Raw genomic sequence first — 23770 nt, forward strand, 5'->3', positions numbered from 1 at the left:
GAAGCTTCCTCTTGGCAGGTACAGGCATCTAGGAAGTTTTTCCTCGTTCTTTTACCAGCCGGAGATGTGGGCAGTGCAGGGTAAGGACTGAGCATTCAATTCAGAAGCAATCAGGAAAAAGGGCATGAATGGCAACAGATCTGAATAAATCTGCTCTCCTACTCAGTTTTCCTGGTAATCCTCTAGCTATCTGCCATCTCCCTCCCAGTAAGGTCAAAGCCAGCTCCTGGGGAAAAGGAAGGTAAAGGCCTCACTTGAAAAACACCTCCGCACTGTCCACACCAACAGCCATGTAACGTCGGCTGGAGGCTGAGTTCCTTCTGTTGCTGTTGACAAGCTCCTGTTGCTGCACTCTTGCTTCCCGTTTGGATCCTGCCCAGGAATGTGGTCCCTCAGCCGGCTTCTTTGAATCGCTGTGAGCACCGTCATGCAGCTGCTGTCAAGGTGTGGCCCGCTGTAAATGGCCAGCACCCGGAGCCTGGCTGCCAGCCTGGTAGAGGCTGTTGTGTTTACAGATGCGGGAGGTGTTGAGTAATTAGTGGAGGAAGTGATGCTCAGGTAGATCTAGACATGACTCATTGTGAAGCAGAGCCAAGGGGAAAAACAAAATTTTCTCCTTATGTCATTTGTTTGGTATCTTAAGTCCACTTCAAAGAACATCATGGAGAAGAGCAAAAATTAGTACCTATGTCACTACTTGGAACCTGACACAAAAATCAGGCCCCCGGCCTCCGCCTCTGCCTCCTCTAGGTGACCATCACCCCTGCCTGGGTTCTGTCAGCAGCCTCACCCTGCTTCCACGTAGTGCCCACCGTCCATGTCCCACCAGCAGCTAAAGTGACCTTTTGAAAACTTCTAGCAAAGCACATTGTCATACTGAGAACAAAGTCTAAATTCTTCACTGAGTTTATGGCCTATAATCTGGACTCTCCCCGACTCTTTGAGCTCATTCTTGCATTCCTCTCGAAGCATTCCCCAGGCCCTGTCCGGTTCGCTCTCCCTTGTAGTACATGCTCACCGCCAGGGCCTTTGCAACTTTCGCTTTTTCCTTGGATGCTTTTCTGTGTAAATGTTCACACTTGCTGGCCCTATTTTAGCTCAGGGCCCAAGTCTCATGGCATCTATGAAAGGCCTTTCTATGCACCTGCTGTAAGCCGCTTCCCCACCCTCAGTGTATTTCACGTCACAGGTTTTGTTCTCTTACATCCCCGCCACTCAAAACATGTAACCTGGAAAGCAGAGACCTTGTCAGCCATCCTTTGTACTGGGCGTATGTGGGCGTGCGCAGCAATATGTGTAGATTGAATGAACCTGAAGCCATAGAAGACATTTCTTTTTTTTTGTTGTTCTCTTTTCTGACTTTAGTAAGTGACAAAAAAGAGCACAGGAGCACTCAGAAATCTCTGTTAGGACAGGAAAGAGAAAATTCAGTGAAGAGTTTGAAGTTGTGAATGCTGGGGAAAGACATTGTTGTGTAAGCCCGTAACTCAGTCCCTTGCTCATGATTCCACAGCTGGTAAGTGGCGGAGCTTAGATCCTGAGGCCCATGGAGAGGAGCCCATATCAGTCCTAGAACAGAAGGTAAATGTATTAGATTAATTTAGCTGAATAACATTTGTACCAAATTGTGACTTTAGTGTATATTAAGATACCTTTGGCTTTCTCAGTATCATTCAGTATCAGGTCAAGGGAAGAGTATATAGAATTTTAAAAATTTAGAAAGATTTTATAAATTATTTTGTCTACTGTCATCAGAAGAAACTGAGGCCCGAAGACGTTAATTAAGTTGATACATGTTGGGACTGGAGTCCAGGTCCGCTCCTCAGAGAGCCTGGCTGGCTGGCAGGCCTGCTATTTAGATTCACTTCCTGTACTTACGTGTATGCGTGGAATGGATCCTTGCTTGTGGTTCTGACATACCAAGAGTAACCTTGACATAGCCTTGAGGAAAAAAAGCTTAATTTTGTTCATGGAAGATTATCATCCACCTGCCAAACTTTTCTACTGCCTTTTTTTTTTTTTTTTTTTCCTGGGGGAAGGATTTATGACTTCTTTTTTTTTTTCCTTCATATCCAAGCCTCCTTCAGAATAATCTTTCCTCAGGGCTAGGAAGAAAGTTTCCTGTCCTAATAAATAAAATGCAAGTATTCTCCTGGTCTCAGCTTTCCAGACACCGAAGTGATCTACTTTTGATGGCTGTTTGTGAGGCCTTTTTAATGATTTTCAATTGCTTTGTGATGTACAGAAGAGAAGAGTAAATTAGCAAAGAGATTAAACCGTTTTCCTAAATGGTAGGCTGCACCTTGTAAATAAGATCATAGGAAAAGTTTGCAATTTGAGATGTCATTTATAATCACTGTTGGTTAGTCTAGTTTGTTTTGGATGAGTAAAGATTTTGTGCATCAGAGGTGAATTTAGGTTATATTAGTGATACAGAGTTCTTTTGTGTTTAAATAAGCCTGACTTGGTCTCCTGTTTTCTTTAAACGAGTTGGCTCTCTCTTCCATACTGTTTATGTTTTACAGAGGGGAGTTGTTCCTTCCACTTTCTCTTCCTCCATGGCCCTAACCCTGGGAACATGTTCAGTATCATGGTCTTGTTTTATTAATATCAATTGTCATCGTGATTGCTCGTGTTTCATATTGGGGATGTGATGGAGACAAACAAGCAGATTATGACTTGATATTTCCCGTGGCATCCCTGTTTGGGATTTCTAATTTATACCTGGAAAAAATTTACTGACCTTAACTGATAATCCTGCCCAAAAAAAGATAAACACACTTATAAGTCACCAGGGTAAGTCAGATGTTCTCGAAGGGGATGAAGAATTCACCTGCAAGCACTTCTGGCACCTTGCCCTTTCCCATGAATTCAAACTGATGACAGCCAAAGCTCTTGCTGCCAAAGCACTTTCCACAGGAGAACCTCCCCCCCACCCCAAGTTGCGACCAGCAGGTCTGCCTCTTAAGGAGGAGCTGGAGACCAGCCCTTTGCACCTTGCAAGAGGGGATCAGATGGAAGCAAAGAAATTATCCTAGAGCTGAGGAGTGGCGATCTGTGAATGTACAACTCCCCTGCTTTCCTTTTGTCCATGTGGTCCTGTAGGAAGCTCACAGGTAAGTCCTGGCAGGTTGTTCAGTTATCCCTGTAAAGGTGGGCTCTCTGCATCGCACTGACCGTTCCTGCTAGCAGTCTAAACTGATTTCTTAGAACAGTGTTCTGTTGACCTGATGCCTTCAGAATGCATTAAAGAAATGATCAAATCCTACGCAGCTTATAGGAGGGAGTTAACTGAGTCAGTGGGAGAGAGTGGGCTGGTGCTAGCACTGTTTTATATAACAGCAAAGTCATCAATGCTATCTCAAGTCTTGGTCTTGCTGGTTCTTGTTCTGATCTCAGACTGCTTCTGTACTACAACAAAGGCAGACGGTACACATGTCCCATAAATTTCACTTGGTCTAGACGAGGACTCTGGGGAGCTCCTCGGGAATTTTTATTTTGTTCTTCTCAGACATAAGGAGTGTTGGAATCATCAAACACGTAGAATAGAAATGCTGGCAGATAGTTATATAAAAATTAATCTGCTAGATGCAATACCAAAAATAGATGTTTAACCTGATCATAGCTGTTAAACATAAATCACGAGTTTCTTTTTATCATCAGGGTGCGGAATTTTAAAATGCTCTTTTGGAAAATTGTGAATGCAATAATTTTCAGATTTTCACAGTAGACAGTGAAGGGATCCATGATCAAAAACCTCAGCAGAGAATTGTAGAGTATTCTAATAACAGTAACACTGAGGAAGCCAGTCTTTTAAAGTGTCTTAATTTTTTTCAGACTCAGGCTCCATCAACATAACAAAAAAAGAGGGGGCATAGTTACACTGCAATCACTTCAACCACATAAATCATGATTCGTGGCAACTCAGGCTATAAAGTCATTTGGATGACAATGACTAGCGTCGCTGCCTGAGTTAATCAAATAATTATTTAACACATGTTTCTCTTAGTCTGGCCCTGCCTTCTGAACATATTTCATTCTTTCCCAGTCTTCTTTACAACCTTTACTTTTAAATGGAGAAACCAAGGAAGTACAGGATGTAGGTAGGTAGTGAGAGAACTACAGCTCTTTCCAACTGGGCTGGGATCTCCCTAAAAAAGGGTCCTCTTCTAAGTCAGCATAGGAAATACCTGGAGCGCCTACCACAGGGATTTGCTCCTGGTTGGCATTCACTAACTGGTCTATGAACTTGTGCATGGTTAAACTCTGTTTCTTCAAAAATTCCACCCAAGAGCCACCTCTTCTGTCTGATGCTGTTTTTCTAGTAAGTTCCTTTCTGCAGGCAGAAGTGTGGGTTCCGTGCATGGAAAGGCCCCCATTACCAAGTCTGCAGGTGCCTCTGCCAGAAAGCATTCCTTAAGATGTGAGGTTGAGCAATGAATGGTCAGTTCCCTTCCTCAAGGCTAATAATAGCTTCCCATTTCTCAGCCTCTTAGTATTTTTTAATATGTGCTCAATAAATAATATCATTATTACTATCATAGTGTAAAGGCTTAATAAAGATTTGCTTAAACAGAAATGGCCGATGAATGCATACATGCACATACCTCCTGGTGGAGGAACTTTTTACATAATCATGCTAATCACAGAGACTCAAGTGTGAGATTCAGGTGGGCTCCTGTGAGAAGTGGAAGAAGAAAAGACTAGCTTCTTCCTTTATTCAGTCAGTGTTCTGACCTGTTGTAATCAGTGGGTACTAATGAGCCACTAATTTTTGCATTCCCCAAATTTCAAAGGTCGAAGACCATCACAACACATCAAAAACCTGTCACTCTTTGAAATGTGCTGTGTAGTCGAGTTCGGTGTTAATGGCTTCAGATTTGCATGCTGTCCTTGTGATTGATGTACTGATTCATGGTGACGACTGATAGTTTGTTTATACGGCAGCACTTCCTTAAATCTTGCGAAAGTTTTCCCTTATATTTTCAATCATTTTATATTCAAATTCAAAGAAGGGGTTAGGTGTTTTTTTTTTAACATGATCAAACACTTTCTGCGTCAAGTGCGTTTGTTTCTCTAGCTTTTTATTTTTTCCTGATATTGTGGCCATTTGTGGGTTTTAGTTGTCATTTGTTTCCTTACCTAATATAAACTTTAACATATTAGAAAAGCAGATAAGCTTAAATTTTGTCATAACCTCAAAAAACATTATTATTATAATAAAGTGATTCAATTAAGGTCTCAATTTACTCAAATTTTTGTCTTAAAGAGATCGATAAATTGATTTAAAAACTCAAATGAACAATTCCTTAATCAAAGTTTACCAAAGGAGATCATGGTCATTGATAATGTGAAATGAAGGTATGAGATAAAGGGAAAAATACAAAATTTGTAGAGCTCAAGGAATTAGATTATTTCCCTGAATTAATTGTTTTTCAAGGCAATATTGAAATCCATGATTTAAAAAAAAATATGGAACAAGTTTTCAGTGTTCTAACAGGAACAATAAAATCAAGGGTCAAAGTAAGACTAAGGAATCTTTAACAAACTATGTACTTAAAAAAAATTGTGGTTACAGTTTGCTCTGCTGCCCACTGTTTTAAAATTGTCATCCCTTATCAAATTAAAATAATTTATATCTAACAGTGCTCTGTGTAATTCATTACAGATTCATATTAACTTCCATCTTAGAGAAAATTGTAATGATGAAACTAAGTAAAAGTTCCCGATCTCATTATGGTCAAATCTGTTAAGAACCTCTGGGCTTCAGAACAGAACAAAATCTTTGTATTTTTTTTTCAAAAAGATTGTAGCACTTGGCCTACCAGTCAAGTCACTTACATCTGCCTACATTTGGAAGCCTACATACCTTTTTTGGTGCCCTGGAAAAGTCACCCATGAGAAAGAGCCCAGGCTTCCCAGCCAAACACTGGAGGTATAAAAATTAGAGCTAGCAGTCTTCTTCATTTCCATCAGTACCTTTAGGGGTACAGGGAGAAGTGCTGCTTTTAGTAGAGTTGTTGATGGTGGTATGAGGTTGCTAATGTATGGCGTCTACTAGTTAATTTGCTTCTCTTCCATGTTTAATTGAACTTTGTCTACTTTGAAACCTCTACTGTACAAGTTGGTTCCCTCCAAATTCACCAAAGAGAAATAGCTCCTCAAATAACTAGTTTGTCTGTTTTTGAGGCAAGCAGGGAAAATCATAAATTATTTCTCCATTGCATTCTTCTTGTTTGTGTTCAGTAATTTTTATGGAGTTGATTTAAATTTAGTAGGCTTTATGTGAACTTCTAGAGGATTTACTGCATCTTATGTGAAAACTGTCTACATCTGACATTTTGGAATTACCTACCTATTTATGGGATTATACTGCATTCTGTTCTTGAAAGAGCAAGTCAGTTTTTGGCATAAATTTTCCTGTCATTTTTTTTCCCTTTGTTTGTATGAGAGCTAGTGCCAAGGTGAGGGTGGAAACAATGGAAGGAGATAGAATAGAGTGTAGGGAACAGGATAGAACCATGGTGTGCTGAAAGAGATGGTCTGGATCATAAATTTGATGGAAAGAAAAATTCTCAGAAACCCATCCCAATAATTTTTTTTTCAATTTTAAGTATGTATTTACATACTTTTAGAATAAAAATAGAACTGATAACCTATCTTACCTGTGTCACTAAATAAGCTGCAGATGCTATGAGCCAGAATTTAATTCAAGCTTTTCTACATCCTGCTAACACAGGACATAAAATAATAGTGGGTAAGTTATCACATAGTGCTGTGGAAGTTATATCCACTTCTATTTAAAAACAAAAAACTTGAGGTGTTGTTTTTTTTTTAGTAGATACATTACCCCACTCTCATCTCTTGCAGCCAGTTACATCACACTGTAGTAACAACACATGACCCTTTTAGTGAGTAGCTAATACAGGACAGGCACTGTGCTTCACTCCCATGTGCATTATCTCAATTAGTCATCACATCAGCACTGCAGAAGAGAAAATCAAAGTCAGGATAGTTCAACAATTTGTTCTAGTTCACACATATAATAAACAGCAAGACTAAATACAAATTCCAGTCTGTATGCCTGGACTGAACTTCAGGCTTTTCCTACTGTGTCCGTTCCTGCTCCTGCTGTAAATTATTACCAGTGTAAAAGGAAAATCAGGCAGTGAGTGTAAATGTCAGAAAGAAAATAATCAGATTTATTCTAGGTGTTTTTTTTTTTTTTGCCTTTGTCATTCTTTTACTTATATTTTTGCTCTTGTTGATTATGAAACATCTTTGTCCTAAGTATCTTAACCTTTCTAAATAGAGGTGCATCATAGTCCTTTATAACCTTGGTTGAGGTAACCAGAATGAATTATTTTTATTTTATCTGAACATGTCTCCACCATCTCCTGTAAAGCCAATTTAAAATAATATCCTGAGGATACTAAAGACTAAAAGCAACCAGCAGTAGGCCAGAGCCCTCTAAAAAATTCTGTACATCTTTTATGTATTGTTTATTAGAGGAAGTACACCTTGGCATGAAATGGATAAACTTGATTTTCTCATTTTACAACTGTCTTATTTATTTATTTATTTATTTATTTATTTATTTATTTATTTATTTATTTTGTTATCAGTAATCTACAATTACATGCAGAACATTATGTTAACTAGGCTCCCCCCTTCACCAAGTCCCCCCCACAATCCCCATTACAGTCACTTTCCAACAGCGTAGTAAGGTGCTGTAGAATCACTGCTTACAACTGTCTTTTGCAAAATATTTTCTCCAAAGTACAGCCAACATCCCCAAATAATTACTTCATGGTTTAATAATTTTTAGAAAAACCTGTTTTTACCATCCTGAAATTACAATCCAGAAAAGTATTTTCAAATCAAGTAAACAAGAATTAAATGTGACATTTAATAGTTGTCAAGTGTGGTATCAAAAGACAACAGTGATCATCAACTCATAGTATTGATAGCAGAGGACAACTGCTTATTTGAGACAAGACTAGTTGCCTTTGGACTCAGCAACATAAATGTTAGCTTAACAGAATGTCATGTGTTTAGTCTCTTTTTCTTCTGAAGTAATCCATTTTTGTAAGAATGTTCTACAACAGGGTCTGTTTTATGTTGGCGTTTATTACAAAGCGCAATTCTATTGGTTTGAAGAATAATTTAAATTTTATCAGGAAGTCATTTCTAGCATACTTTCTCCCAACTCCATCACCAATTACTCTTCCCTGATAATAAATAGGCTCAGTTTTAATTCCCTATACCATCTGGGGATTGCAGAAAGATGAGATGGTTTTGCCTAATTTAAGATGAACTGAACTTTGACATTTTTACTTAGAGATGGGTCTGCTTGGTATCGGGCAATGGTCTTCAAAGCTTTGGTGCCTGGACCAACAGCATTGTAATCAACCTGGGAATTTGTAAAAATGCAAATTCTCAGGCCCCACCAGGCAATCATAAACTTGGACTGGAGCCCAGCAGTTGGTAGTTTAACAAGTCCTACAGCCATTCTGTTGCATGTTAACATCTGAGAATGACTGCCACCGAGAATAGGAGCTTGGCATCCTTGCCGATCATTTTCGCTCTGATGGCTGTTAAGCCAACTGATCTCCCAAATTGGAGCTTAGGCCACAGGAAGAGGACCTAGGAGACCAGTTATATCTCTCAAAGCTCTTAAGCATTTTCTGTCTATGTATATCCTATCCCTGAGTTGGAGTTGGCAGTAAACCCACCTCCATAAGGTTAGGGCAGCCTCTGTCCACTGAGTCATAAATGGGAAGCATTTCTACCACTATTTTAGTCATTTCATGATCTTACTGGCTCAGACACCAAAAATCAGTGCAATTATTTTATTTCATACTTGAGAACAATTTCAGTATTCCCAGGAAAGAAAAACCTTAAAACAATATAAAGTTGTAAAACTAATCCTAATGTATAATTGCAGAAAGTTGAAGTGTCTTAAGAAAATTTGCCCCCAAATCAGGCTGCATCATTTAATCAAGAAAATCAGTTTAAAAGTGGATTTACTTAAAATAGTATTGAGTCAAGTCAGTTTTCCAGTAAGATACTTGATGGAAAGTTTACTCTTTCACAGCAATGGTAAAAAAGTGCTCTTTATTAAACTTTGTCATTCGGAACTCAGGAAGACATTGCAGGGGAGAAGAAATGAAGGAACTTGGATTCCAGACTTGATCTATAGTGCTCTCGAAGGAGCTATATATAGGCAAATCATTCATCTCTAAAATTAATATGTTGCCCTAGATCAAGTGTTGGCAAAGTATGGCCCCCAAGCCTGCCACCTGTTTTTGTATGGTCTGAGAGCTAAGAATTTTTTTTGTTGATGATATTTGTGAACACAATTGATTTGTTAATAGGGAACACTTTCTTTGAACCCCAACTGAGTGAAGGGTTTCCTCTCTAGATACAAATTTCATTCTTCTCATTGGTCTGTATTTTTAAAAAGTGCCTAATTATTGCTATTATATTTTGAATTCCATCAATAAAAAGGATCTGTAGAAATTTGTTAGCATTTTATCTTGTTATGTAAGTACCTTCTTAATATCCTTGGTCTTCTTCTTGGCAAAGCTTAAGTTATTTACTGTCTGGCTCCATACAGATATGTTTGTCAACCCTTGGACTAGATTATTTTTTAAGTCCCTTCAAAATACCTATTTTCAGTTACTGTCAACACAAAGCAGTAAAAGCAGCGGGGTAAATGCACCATTGGACGATAAGGATTTGCCAGTGTTTGACCGTGTTTTGTTATTTGGGAGTGGAACAGAATGAGATGGGCCCAGAAGAAGAGCCCTAGTTTCCTGTAACTATCATCCATCCTCACCCTGGATGCTTTCAAAAGTAAGGGCAGTGGTCCGTAAACATAGTAATTCAAGAAGCAATATGTGCTTAGAAAACCAGCCCTGCCTTGGGCAAAGCCTTAACCTCTCTGCCTCAGTGTTCGCATCTGTGTTATGGGGAATCTGTTCATGTTCACAGCTTCCCCAAAGATGACTGGGGCTACTGGGGCTGAATACAGTTTTATGGAACCTTCTTTGTTTTCCTTTCTCATCAGTTTTTCTCAAATCATTCATAGGTACACAGTCTAGCAAGTGAAGAACTAATCAGAGACCTAACTGTATATTGGCCCTTGAGTGACTTTGATATTTCCAAAACAGATTCCTAAGCACATCGAATATTCCAGAGTGCTCAGTGGAACCTGTTTGGAAGTATGTGACTATTACCTTCCCCAAATGATGAGGTTGGAAGGACCTCAAAGCGCCCCCCAGAGCCTAATGTTCTCTGGAGTTTGCATAAAAGGTTCAAATTCCCCCAACAGAGTCACTGCCGGAATTTCATCTCTGACCTTCTCTGAAATGTCCTGTATTAAAATGCAAATTTGTTACCCGGGAAGGTAATTTTTAACCCATTAGGGTCTATCTGTTAGTACTTTAACCCAAATTAGGGTTTTCAAATTAACTAGTTGGCTGAGAGCAGTACTTAAATAGAAGTGAATCAGAGAGAAGCTTTGAATGAAGGTAATAGGGTGGTTGTGATGCATCCTCCACCACTTTGAGCATTTGCTGGAGAGCTTGCATACCTGCACACAACGCACCCGGGAGACAACACTCTAGGCTGTGCCGTAGCAGTGTGCAATCGAAGTAAAGCACAAGCCACATAGATACTTTCAGTTTTTTAGTAGCCACATTAAAAAACGTGAACTCTAAAAAGTGAAATTAAATTTAATGATAAACTTTTTTTAACTCTGTATGTCCAACATATTATTGCTTGGGTATGTAACTGATATAAAAATTACTGAGTGACTTCCCTTTTTGGGGTATTGACTTAGTCTTTGAAATCCAGTATGTATTTTACACTTAACAGTCTGTTTCAGTTCAGACAAGCCACATTTCAAATGGTCACTAGCCACCTATGGTGAGTAGTCGAACATTGTGGCCCTGGGGGGCCTTGAACTGGAAAGTGGGGTGCAAAAGCAAGGGGTGGCTGATGAAGCAACACCATGATGGGCTGGGGGGACAGATGGAAGTTGAGACCACCTCCAGTTCTCCATTACTCAGTTACCTCACATGTTCGTGCAGGGCAGTCTTAACACTACAGAACTACATAAAAACTTGGAAGAAAATGTTAGCGCCAGATGCTGACTCCACCACTTAACTGTGTAACCATGGGCAAAGCACTTAGAACTCCCAGTTTCTTCCTTTGCAAAGTGGGCCTACTGATGAAGGCTCAAGCTCACAGGATTTGGGGGAAGCTTGAGTGAAACAATGCATGTAATCATCAGGAACATGCAACGAATGCTTGATATGTCATCATAGTCGCTCTAATATTAGCCATTTTGGTGAATCAGATTAGTTTAAAAATGAATTAAAAGACAGATATTATCAACCTTTCTATATTTCTCTAAAAAGGAGAAAAATGACCATAATATCTATATGCAGCATTTTTTTAAGAGTAGGCTTAATTAGTTCCTTAAATTGGGCATTATACCTCATGTAAATCATCTAAGCATCAAGAAATCCTGAAGGTACTACACTACCTTAAAGACAATTTTGTTTTTGTTTTTAACTAAAGGTAATTATGTTTAAATATTCCACAGAGAAACTTCTAGAGAAGACTACCCTAACATGCGGCCTTGTTATAGTAGCAGGTGAGCCAGTAAAAGAAGAGTTTTTCTTCCTCCTTCTTGTCCTCATTTATCTTCTTCTTTTATATAAAGTCAGCAGGAAGAACTAATTAAGGCAAAGCTAAAGGAAATTAATTCAAAGTTAGCATTGCACATGTGAACTAATATTCCCACAATAGCATATTTGAAATTCCAAGCAAGGTACTCCATACTGTGCTCCATCTTCACCAGCAAGAGGGCAGAAGGAAGGTGGTATCCCTTGGGTGTGCAATTTCACTCTTTATGGGGAGGAAAAAATTTCTTCTACCTCTCGAGCTGGTTTAAGAATCAAATTAACATGAGGCAGATTAACATGAGAAGAGAAAAAGTGTAATTACATATATATCGGGACTCCATAGACATAGATTCTAAAGACAGTCAAGGTCACTGAGGTGTATATATGGCATTTTGAACTAGGGAGAAGTAGGTAGGAGGCTGAGACTTCAGAGGAAAGGGGAAGCAATTCACAGGACTATGAAAGAAAATTTCTGGTAAACAAACATTTGATGGAACACAGGAATTTCCCACTTCCCTCCCAGTCTACCACCCCTAGTTCGTGTTGGAAAGTGGTTATCTATGGTGATGGCCCTCCTCCTGGAGGAGTTCCTCCACGTAAATCCTTTTTATGCAGTTGGTGATGGGAGGGGAGGAGGTGGAGATCCAAGGGACTCTGAGGCCTCTGGACCTTGATTGTTTCCAGTTCTTGACAGATCTACCTGCTACAAAGGGACATTTTGCTGTAGCCTGCCTTTGGTCCGTATACTTAATCAAGTCATTACTGTTCAAAAATACAGTGTAATGGTCCTCATCTAAAAAAGTACGATGGAAAATCTTAACAAGTGCTAATGCTTGCTATTCCAGATACACCTTCTGTGGGGATTTTGTTTAGAATGAAAGATGTAGTGAAAATTTAAGATGCAAGTAAGGGGTGAATAAATATGGGGTGTACTTACATTCACGCACCAAACACTGGGAGGCTGTGAACCATGCAAAGCCAAGAAATGTACTGAACTATCAATTTAGCAGGTCATTTTGAATGTAGGTAGCAAAATGGTTGTGCATGAAAACCCACTACTATATTTTGAGAGATCCTTCCTAAGAATCCTGAAATATTAATACTGTCTTAATGTAGTTGAAGACAGGGAAATGTGTTAAGGGTAGCAAGGGTTGCTGAGAATAGCACAATGACGATTTTGTATGTTCTGCTTGTGCTTCTAAAAGCAAGAGGAAAAGAGTAAAAATAGTGTGTTTAAAGTGACCTTCAATTTTCCAATTAGCTATAAAACCCAGTACCCCAAATGAATTCATGTACACTTATTCTTGGTAACATGTTAATTACAGCTTCAAGGAAAGGGAGAAAAATTATAAAGTTGCAAATTGATTTTGTTCCTTTAAATTAACATATATATACATATATGTGTGTGTGTGTATGTATCTATACAGCTAATTTTTGAACTTTAAGAAATTCTAGACATTCTCCAATTTGACTTTTGTGAACTATGAATTTAACTTTTCAACTGGGAGTTGTCTTAACAGAATAGAAGTTGAGGACATAGCGATGTCCCCCCTCCCTTTTTTCCCAAGAATATTTGAACATGCTGTTCTCACATTGCAATGAATGAGTCATAGGCCAATTTTTGTTGTCAGTCTTCCAACCCCATTGTGAGTTTTTGGATTTTGGTGATGCCTGATGAAATGGAGGTGCACAAGGGTCAGTCAGGGACATGGAGAGTTTTCCTCCAACATCCAGATGTGAAAAAAATAAGTAAGTAGTTTATGCCTTCTTGGGCAGTCCCAGCACTGAGTATTCAGGTTTCCACAAGATGCCTTTGTGGGCTGTGACTGAGTGACAGATGGGTCCCAGTGGGGTTTGTGTCTGAGTTCAGGGACTCACTGTGTTTGATGTGAGAAGGACAAGCTCGACCTTCTGTGCTTTTTCCTGCGAAAGCTGGGTTTCTGATTTTAATCGAAACTCTAGGGCCATCTTAAGCATGACCAAAAAAGCACCTTGCATGTTGAACCTTACCTAATTACGTGACATGTATAAACTTGAGACACATAAATCTCAGTCATCAGAGCAGCTTGTTTTTCCAAGATGCTCCGGTCCAGTGAAAGACAAAAGCAAATAAGGGTGAGATTGATCTCCCAGCACTTTTATTGTTGGTGCTCCACACATCATAAAGTTTTGGCTCGTTAAAGGAAATTCTGTAAACAACTTAAGTTAATACTGGTGAAATAACTGTGTGCCTTTCTGAAGCTTCTGCTAAACTCCCTTTCCGCTTGCCATTACAAGAACATGATTAAGAAAATACCAACAGGATGTATAAGAGGGAGGAGCAGACTTCAGCTGGAAGCCATACGGATGCTTGATGAATGAGTAGCAAGACGAGGGGATGTGGCCATGATCTCCTCCGAGAATTGAGCAGCATTGTGGATCTCTTCTTATCAGGTCCTTGGAGTAAAATTGGCTGGATTGCTGGCGTGGTTGGTCTCTTGGTGGTCAGGCTGACAGAAAATGCCTGATGGGTCTTTCTTCCAGCTGGTGTCTTTGCTAGTTATAGAAACATCCTAAGGACATGATATATAGAGAGACTGAGAGTGAATCATACGGGAAAGATTGTGGGAAACTGTTACTTTATTTAAACCTCTGGTTGAATGAAATAACTATTTTTTGATGGCTTTGTTTATTTCACTGTGGGTTTAACACTGATGGTGTTGGTCAATTTTTATTTCGGGTTGAGACAGATTTGGGAGGTGATTGTGGATGGCACATGGGAGGAAAAAGGAGGAGCAAGGCCCTATTAGTTGTTTTTTATTGGGAGGTGTCACAGAATTATTAAGTTTTTCCACATTAGTATAAGCAACCCTCAGTGTCACTGTGATGTTTGTAAAGATGAAGTCATGGAAAGGGTATCAGGTGCATAAAGAACTATATGACCCATGTTGTCTGCACCAGCCGCTTGGGGTGTAGGTGTGGAGGGAGGATGAGGGTATAGGGGATGTTGAAAACAGATTAACAGAAAGGTTTTATTAATTATAAAATAAATATAAAATAACTGCTGATCTTTAAAAAAATTTCATAGCATATTATATTACAGAGTCTACAGTTGATAGTTTAAATTATTACCCCAGGAATTGTGACCAGCGTCTTACCAAGGCTTTTCTTGTATGCAGGGTTGCTTTGTTGTTCTTTCAATTTGTAGGTGTAATTAAGAAATAATCCCCAACCAATTTTTTTCTTAGCACTTGGATACAATTCCAGTGGGTTGGTCCAAGACCATGTGCTCAGATTCCAGAGCATGTGGCCAAGAGCACAGGCTTAGGGGCAGAACACTTAGTGTCAAAGCTGGTCCCTGACGTAGATGTCATGCGTGGCCTGGTACCGACAGTTTACTGCTCGAAGGTGGTATTTATCATTTCTAAGGTAAGGCTAATACTAGTGCTTTTGGAAAAGGGGTGCAGTGCAGTAGGATTAAATACCATCATGCATGTAAGCAGGATACCTGGCACTGGGGGTGCACTTGGTAAACTTTAGTTATGATCTAATTATTACTACCTGTTTTAGGATATTTTCTTCCCTAGCACTTCTTGCCACCTGACCAGGAATGTTACTGACCATTAAAGAGTGGCTGTAACCAATTCATGTTTTTGGTTACTTTACCTGTGACCTACCCCAAGCCAGATAGATGATCACTAGAGATTAGCCAAAAAGTCTCTCTTCTTCTGAATCAAGGAGGTGACATCCTGCTTTGTTACATTAGTGGTGGCTTATATTGTTTTCTTCTTCTTCTTCTTTCCTTCAGCCTGCAGAATTGGGTATTACAAGGCCCTCTCCACGGATGCCACTTGTGCCAAGTGCCCACCCCACAGCTACTCTGTCTGGGAAGGAGCCACGTCGTGTACCTGTGACCGTGGCTTTTTCAGAGCTGATGGTGATGCCGCCTCGATGCCCTGCACCCGTGAGTCGTCTGCTTGCCTCACGTACCCGCAAAGCTGACAACTTTCATTGCCACCTCGCAGAGCACCGTCAGGGCTTCTCCTGGGGTGACCAGGCAGGGGGCTGATGAGATTAGACATGCACCTTTTTTTAATTGTAGCCACAGAAATGCTTGTGAACGTAAAGGATCTTTCACACTGTTCTAGTTGTCTTGAAAATGCACAGCTGCCAACAGACTATTTGGTGGAGCAAAGACTGAGCAATTCAGAGGTTGTTTTGATGGTATAATATGAGCTGAGATTGGAATTTATAAATGGCTTCCCCATTTCATTAAGGACTCCTGGGGAAGCTTGTTAGTTGTGGGGAAACGGGTCGAGGGCAGGGTCTGAGGCTGGGTCACGTGCAGGCACGCGGCTGCCCTGCTGCTCTGATGTCATGGCTGGTGTCGTCATTATCCTTCTTCTTTACTCATAGCTTTGTATTCATGACTTTTAGGTCTGGATCTTAATAAACACTTGTTTAATGATAGGCTGGGTTAATGAGTGGATGGGGTTGGCCCTTGGTATGGAGAGGATCAGAGAAAAGATTTCTCACCCTATCTGGGCAGTGCTCCTGGGTGCTCCCATTTCTTTCATGTTCACTGGGCTTCACAGACCCTGCAGTGGCTGTGACCTTGACCAGAGCAGGAGTGGGCACAGGTACCAGCATGTGTTTCCACTGGGTGAGCCTGTGTGCAGGGTGCAGAGCCTCGTGGCCAGGCACACAGGCTTCCCACAGCCCTCCATTTAGTGGCTGAGGGGCTGTTCAGCCTCTTCAGCCTCAGTCTCCTCATCTGTGGAATGGAGGTACACTAGCATCTCCCCCCTGCTGGTTGGTAGCCCACCCTTCGTGTTTGCATACTATGTACAATGCATGAAGTGATGTTACTCAATATATTTCTGGTGTCACTGTCATTACGACTATTATCGTTTTGTTCCCTAACAACTATAAATGCCATCTTGGCCAGCCTGGAGCCCACATCGCTGCAAATAGAAGTAGTCTCTGGTTTGGGGGCAGTTAGGCCAGCTGTGCAGCTGTTGTCTGGCCCACCCAAGTACCACCTTAGAAAGGAGTGGGCAGAGGGATTTTGGGTCCATCCTAAATTTGTACTGAAATTGCCAGAGTTTCTTTCCTAACCAGAGACAATAATAATAATAATAATAATAATAACAATAATATAGATGATAATGATAACAACAACCATTTTATAATTTATAATTGTACCCAGGTAATGTGTAGGCACTTTCAATAAACCTTTATCACAGGGCTCATATTATAACAAATCTTTAAGATAAGCATTGTCTTCATTCCATAGACAAGGCAACTGCCAGCACAGAGGTGGTAAGGAATATACCCGAAACTCCACCCCTCCATGGTGATATTGATGCACAGCTAGAAGATTCCCATGCTTTCTATTTATTGGGAGCCTGTTTGGCCCACTGCCCCAGGTCAAGCACATGTTTCTGGAGGGAAGGAGCATACTAGGACCATCATACTAGGTGCATACATAGGTATCTAAGTGTAAATGGGTGAAGATATCCTTGTCTTCTTCTTCTGTTCCTTCCTCAGATTAAGTAGTTTCTCTGAATGGCCATGGATGTTTGACATGGTCAAGTACCAGATATTTTCTTTTCCAATCTAAATATTCATATCCTGTGTTCTAGTGTGTGTGATTAGTTTAATAATAAATGCTCCTCCTAGCCACACCCATTACCAACAATTCTCTAATTGTGGGAATTTGCACAATAGCAAACTTAAAGGCAAACATGATGGGCTGGCAGTGTGATGATAGCCCCAGTTTGTATCATGCAGTCCACCACCTACTTAGCATATAGGTAAGTCTTATCTGGGTTGGGACTTGACTATGTCATGAATTTCACAAAATTTGTCTTTGATATCAAAAGGACTCTTTCTCCCAGTCTCATGATTCTGATCTGTTGTCTAGCATTCTAGGGGACCAGGGGCCAGTCACTTAATGACTGACTGCAGCTTCTTACTGGGGAGCTTGGGAATCCCCAAAGGTTGTTGGGCACGACTGAGGTACTGGAACATTTGCCATATGTGTAAATGTGGTCACTGAGTCCTTGGAATTTGTGTTCCTGTAGAAATAAATTGTTAGCTTTATTGTGATCATGCAAATGAAAGAAAGGAAATACTGATTTTAGCATATGAGTGGACCCAAAAGTTTAAAAAGTAAAGTAATTTCACACTTCTTGGAGATTGCTTTCAACAGTGTAAGAGAGGAGAAATGGTGGCTTTTTGTGTCATTGATAAAAGGTCCTTGAAAATACCAAAGCAATATGTGGTCCTTTTTCTCCTGGCCATCCTTTTGGAACTCCTGTACTTGACTAACTCCAGATTTTTGCTTGATTCTGATGCTTCCTGCAGCCCTCTGACTCATGGCAAGAGGAAGCACAGTGCTGATATTAACACCCCAAACTTGCCAAGATTGTTTCACCCCAAATGTACTCATCTGTAAAACGGGATTCTCACTATCTACCTGTGGGGTTATTTGAAAATTAAATAAGAAAATATTTATCAAGCTCTGACGCATAGTAAGAACCTAACAAATCATCTTTTATCTCAGGCTGGTTGCTTCCTCTCCCAAACCACCTCCATAGCAGATTGCCAGTGCATCACATTGCCTCTCCGTGCTTATTTCCCCCACGGGACTCCACAGTTAGATTGCCCAGTGACTGCACAGCTCTGCAGAAGCTCTGGATGTAGGGCTCAAGCACCAGTATTTTCAGAAGTTGCCCCTGTAATTCTAACTGTACAAACAAGATTGAGGCCACTTCCCTACTGAGTTGAATTGTTAAGTTCTTTAAAAAAAAATAAACATTAACTACATAAGACTCTTAAGACCTCCTTTGAGATGGGGATGTTTTGCTAATAAGGATACTAGGAAGTTGAGCAGCAGAGAATTATAATCCATTTTCAGTTGGTGGGCCTCCCTCTACATTTCTGCCTTCCTGCACTGTCTCTACAGTAGCCAGGAGGTTCACATGGCCATTTAAATTTAAAATTGTTAAGATAAAGTTTAAAATTCAGTTTCTAATGTAACGCTCGCTTGCCACAAGTAAGGGCTCAGCAGCCACCTGTAGCATGGGTCACGTGACCGTACTGTATAGCACTGCTTTAGATTTCTGTCATTGCGGAAAGTTCTGTTGGGTAGCTCTGTAGTAGACATTTCAATAGAGAAGACAGTGGGAGCTTTTCAGAGAACCTCTTGTTCCAGTAACCCACAGAAGGAAGCCCTCCCCCAGCTTTATTGGGGTCTCTTGACAAGGTGGGGGGATGGAAAGGAACATAAACATCAGGAATCCTTTCAAACTGATTCCAGCCTCTAATCAGTTCTTACCAGTTGGTTAAGCCAGGTGACAAACCCAATTCCCTTGTGCTGACAGCCATGATAATCAGGCACCTTCTTTGTTCATTATGCTGTCTTTAACTCAGCATTCTCATGCGTCCCTGCATTTAGTGATCGCTCACTGTGACGGCACACTAATGAAGAAATAAAACGTGCTATCTGAGACTCATTCTTCTAGCCAAAGAGAGGCTCTGCTCCACTGGCTTGTAAAATCAGGTTTTTGTTCACTTGGAGAACGATTAGACCAGGTGAATACAAGCAGCACTGGCTAATTGAGAAGGAAGCACCTAACAAGTCTTCATACCATCTACAATGCTTGTGAACTTAGGAGAATTTAATGGTAAAGAAGCATTACCTTTTTTGATGGAACCTCTGATGAGGTTGACCTCGATGGCTTCTTGTGGAATACGCAGTGTTTCAGTGGAAACATCACATGAATATTTTCAAGAAAGTAATCCATACTTGTTAGAATAGGGAGTGAGAACAATGCTTCTTCAACATTAATGTGTGTAGAAATCCCATAAAAGTATCTAGGAACCAGTAGGAGAGGTCAGGCCTGACATTGTGCATGTCTGAAACATTCCCAGATGGCGCTGATGCTGCTGGTGTGGAGACTGCCTTTAAATATGAAGGATTTAGTGTTTCTCTGGTGGATGGCCAGAGACTGGAGACCTCCTCTTCTGTGCCTGTAACTTTAGGGTTAGTCTTCAGCTCCGTGGTGACTTTAGGAAGGTATTTCAAGGGTTCTGAACATTGTCCCTTAGTGGAAATTGAATACTTACTTACTTGTCTCCTAGATGAAGCAGATCTATCCAACTTTGGAGTTGCATAATCAAGTACACCCGCAATAGGGCTTTGCTTATTGTATGTGTTCTCTTCCAGAGTCCCCCGAGGTCACTGCCAAAGAGTGGAAAGGTCAACATTCACCTCACCTTCATGTGTTAGTCAAGAAAGTCAACAGGGTTTTTGGTGACATTGCCAGCAAGGCAGACACCAAGACCTCTGTTCACACAAGGATGCCATTTAAACTGATGAAGAAATTTTGATTTCATGAATCATTCTTAGAAGGAATTTCAGTGTGGTTTGTATTAATGTAAAGCTGTCCCTTTCCATCCGGGTCTCTTTCACCTTCCCCTTACCTTTCCCTGTTGTCAGGAATATAGAGTAGCAGTCAGCAGAGTTGGGAAAAGTCAGCTGCAGGCCCCTGTGAGAAGATCGATTGCTTTAGTCATTTGGTTGCTTGTTCAATGACTATAGTGAGAAAGGTCTCCTTTTCCCACACTGAGAAACTGAACCAGTACTATGTTAAGGTAACTCCCAACCCCTTACTGTGTTTCAAAATGTGCTGGGAAAAAAAATGCCTTATAGAAGAAGTAAATTGGCTTTGTGTATCTAGAAAGAAATAGCTAATTTGTTATTTTGCTACCTTAACTTCTGAGCACCATTAGCAGAGTGGTTTTCTGTATTTCTGAATTGGGAATCTGTCCTTGTGCCTTGGGGTGCTCTTTATTCCACTTGTTTGATGAGACTTATTAGAGCCTCGTGATTGGGAGCAGTCAGTAAATAAGAGATTGTTATTTTAGATTGCAAACTTGAAGGGCCTTCACAAATCTGTCTCCAAGTAAATGGCCTTGAATAATTCAGTCAGCTGTGCCAAACAAACAAAGAGTGAGTGATTGATACTTCGACATGCCCTAAAATATTCCAAAATTGCAGCTTTTAAGACAATTTATACTGGAGGAGATCAGAGCTAATGAGGGCAAATTTACCAAGATCTATGGCGAAAGGTCTTGATTTGAAAAAGCTTTTTCTGCAGGTTTAGGTTATCAAGAAGTTGAAATAGCCTAGCTCCAAACAGCAAATGTCACTTACTTTATCTTTACATCTGCTTTTCCTAATTGAATATAGTGTGCCACTGTATTTCCTCCAGAAAGTGTATTGTTTTAAAATTACCATTTCAGTTCTATTACTCAAAGCCCTCACTTCTAATGCTTTCTGACAGTTATCAACATAATGAACCATAATGAAATGATGAGCAATCTTCAGTGGAAACCCAATGTGGATCCCAGTGGTGCTGTGTGACTATGTTGTTAAAATTTGAATGCAAATTAAAATAACATTGTCCTTACTTGTTTCCAAGGTCAGAAGAAGAGACAGACTCTTTCTTTTTTTTCTAAGTGCTTTTAATTTTGGAAATCTCACATCTCTTTTCAAACAAACCCTTGAAAGTACCACTGATGTTCAGTTCAATTCTCTATCCCAAAGATTTAGATGCTTAACAGTCTGGCCAAGGGATTTGTGGAGGGATATCTCATGCGAGGCTTTGATGTATAAACCATAGGATAAAAGGCAGCCTTCAGTTTCAAGTAAACTACTTTTTTTTGTTTTTTTTTCTTTTCCCCAGGAAGCATATTTCCTTTGGTTTTGGAACTGTACCTAGTAGTATAGTGATGGGGGAGGGCATCCAAAAAAATAGATCAGTGAGAGAGTGCAGTTAGGACTAGTGAGAGACTAACTTGTAGAATAGTGAGAACAAAGGCTAAAAATTCCCAAAGTTTTGTTAGTGGAAGTTTTTCGGACCATCCATTGGTTGACCTCTCACCATTTCACATTTCATCATCCATGTAATCAATCATTTTTGTGAACACATTTTTATGAGTTTTTGAATCCAAGATTTACAGGGGAATTTGTTATTTCATGTCACTTATCAAATGTGCAGTGTAAATGTAGTTTTATACCACATTCCATTTGTCAAAGAACCAAAAACTGAAATTGAGATATCAACTCCCCCAATGCCAGATTACATGACATGGCTTTTAGTTCAGAACGTTCGGTCCTGCTGCCTGTTAGCCAGTTGATAAGCTGACGAATGTTCCTGTCCTGTGAAGCGTGCAAACTGGTGAGAAAAACCAAAGACATTTTGATGATTCAGATGCAGCCTTCGACCCATTCCATTTCTAGGCTGCTTCAGGTAGATCCTATTAGTTCAAGGTCTGACTTCACCTGGTGAGTGAACCACATCCTCGTCTCTTCCTTTCTGATTGCCTTTCAGCAGCTTTACTACTAATAGGAACAAATACTTCTAGAGAGCCCAAGTTCATGATTCTTTACCCAAAGAAGCCAAGGGGGGGAAAAGATCACCAAGTATGCTAAATGGGAGGCAGTAGATGGACCCCAGCCTGATCACTTCCATTTGCTGGTTTGTAAAATTTTTAAAAGCTTCAGGATTTTAATAAGAATCAGGTACCATTTCATTGAATTAATTTGTTTTAAAACAGTGTTACTTTAGCCTCCTCTTTGTCCTCCAACTTAACATTTTATATGGATAAACAGTCCAGTGTGGATATTTTATAAGGATTAATAATACAGTGTGGATTCAACTGGAAAATGCATAGGTTTGATGAACACTAATACATGCTCAAGTGAAAGGCTTGAATAATCTGCCAGTGCCACTTAGCCCAGGTTACTGCAGTTTTTCCAGCAATGAATAATTAAGAGTGGCTTGTTATCAACCGAGCCCTGTCATTTCTGGATAACATTTTTGACACCTTTCATGGAAGTCATACAGCGGCTGTGCACAGCATGCTTCTACGAAACAGGGTCATTTATACATTTCTACTGAGATCCCCTGGGATGAGAACTAGATATATTTTTTGCTATCGGCATTTTGGTTTTCCTCTCATATTTGACTCTTGTTCTACATGCTCTCTGCAGCTCAACAGAAGATGAACCGAGAGTCCAGTTGCTCCGATACAATTGCCCCCAACCTTCCTGTGACCTTCCACCCAGGGAAAGAACCTTTAGCAGAAACTGTTAATTACCCTCTTGCGTGGAAGTTAGGACCAGACTGAGAGGACAGCTCTACTAAGATAAGAGCGCCATCCAGCAGTAATGCCAGCAAACTTCAGCATGAGGACAGGGAGGCCAGGAGTCATGTGACTGGAGTGAATTGAGAATGTTGGGAAGGAATTCAGTTATGGCTCATTTTTTCCTTTGAATAGTTTATGTCTCCGTGATGGGGGTCATGTTAACCTTGGAACCAAGGTTTCTGATCATAGCTTTGCACATACTGGCTGTGCTAATTTGGGTGAGTTGGTTCACATTTCTTATCTCCATTTTTGGTCATCAGATGGCTGCAGGTAATAAATAATTTTCTGTCAGGTTTTATTACAGCAATTAAATACGAGAGCATGAAAAAGCGCTTTGCAAGAAATGTAAATCAATGTACAGCTATTTTAAAGCAAAATACTCATAATTTATAAAAAAGCATGTATTACTTTTCTCAGTCTTTCATATTGTAACTTCAGCATAGTAAACTGAGTTTGCTTTGTAAGTACTTCAGCCATGCACTAGTCATCTTGAAATAAGGAAATCAGAACACAATTAATGCAGTAAAGACAAAGTTTCATGGAGAAAAGAGTGGGAAGATGGATAGATCAGAAAAATAGGTGGTGGCAAAATTTCAGTAGGAAATGACCAGGAATTTCTCATGATAGCAATAAATGACTGATGCATCAAATTGTTCTGATTTTTAATAGCGGGCAGTTCTGCCTTGGCTCTGTTCATTGAACACATCAACTGCCGTGATAAAAGGTTATGTGTGCTGTTCATATATCTTGGAAGGGGTGTCACAAACAGCAGTGTTTATGCAAACTAACCCAGGAAAGCTAGGGCTGAGAGAAAAAAATTAGTGGTGACAACATCACACTGTAGGGGGCAGGGGGAGAGTATGGCTTTATTTCAA

At 40.2% G+C, this 23770-nt stretch overlaps 1 protein-coding gene across 3 annotated transcripts in view; it reads left to right on the forward strand.

Annotated features, from left to right (window-relative positions):
- EPHA4 (EPH receptor A4) overlaps nt 1-23770 on the forward strand; it is a 135738-nt gene that overhangs the window by 46094 nt on the left and 65874 nt on the right. For all 3 annotated transcript variants that reach the window (XM_057503494.1, XM_057503495.1, XM_057503496.1), the window contains exon 5: nt 15484-15639. In XM_057503494.1, the coding sequence (XP_057359477.1) occupies nt 15484-15639 (156 nt within the window). The remainder of the gene's footprint in view (nt 1-15483; nt 15640-23770) is intronic.

Source organism: Manis pentadactyla, chromosome 6 (assembly GCF_030020395.1).
Source record: "Manis pentadactyla isolate mManPen7 chromosome 6, mManPen7.hap1, whole genome shotgun sequence".
Taxonomy (NCBI): domain Eukaryota; kingdom Metazoa; phylum Chordata; class Mammalia; order Pholidota; family Manidae; genus Manis; species Manis pentadactyla.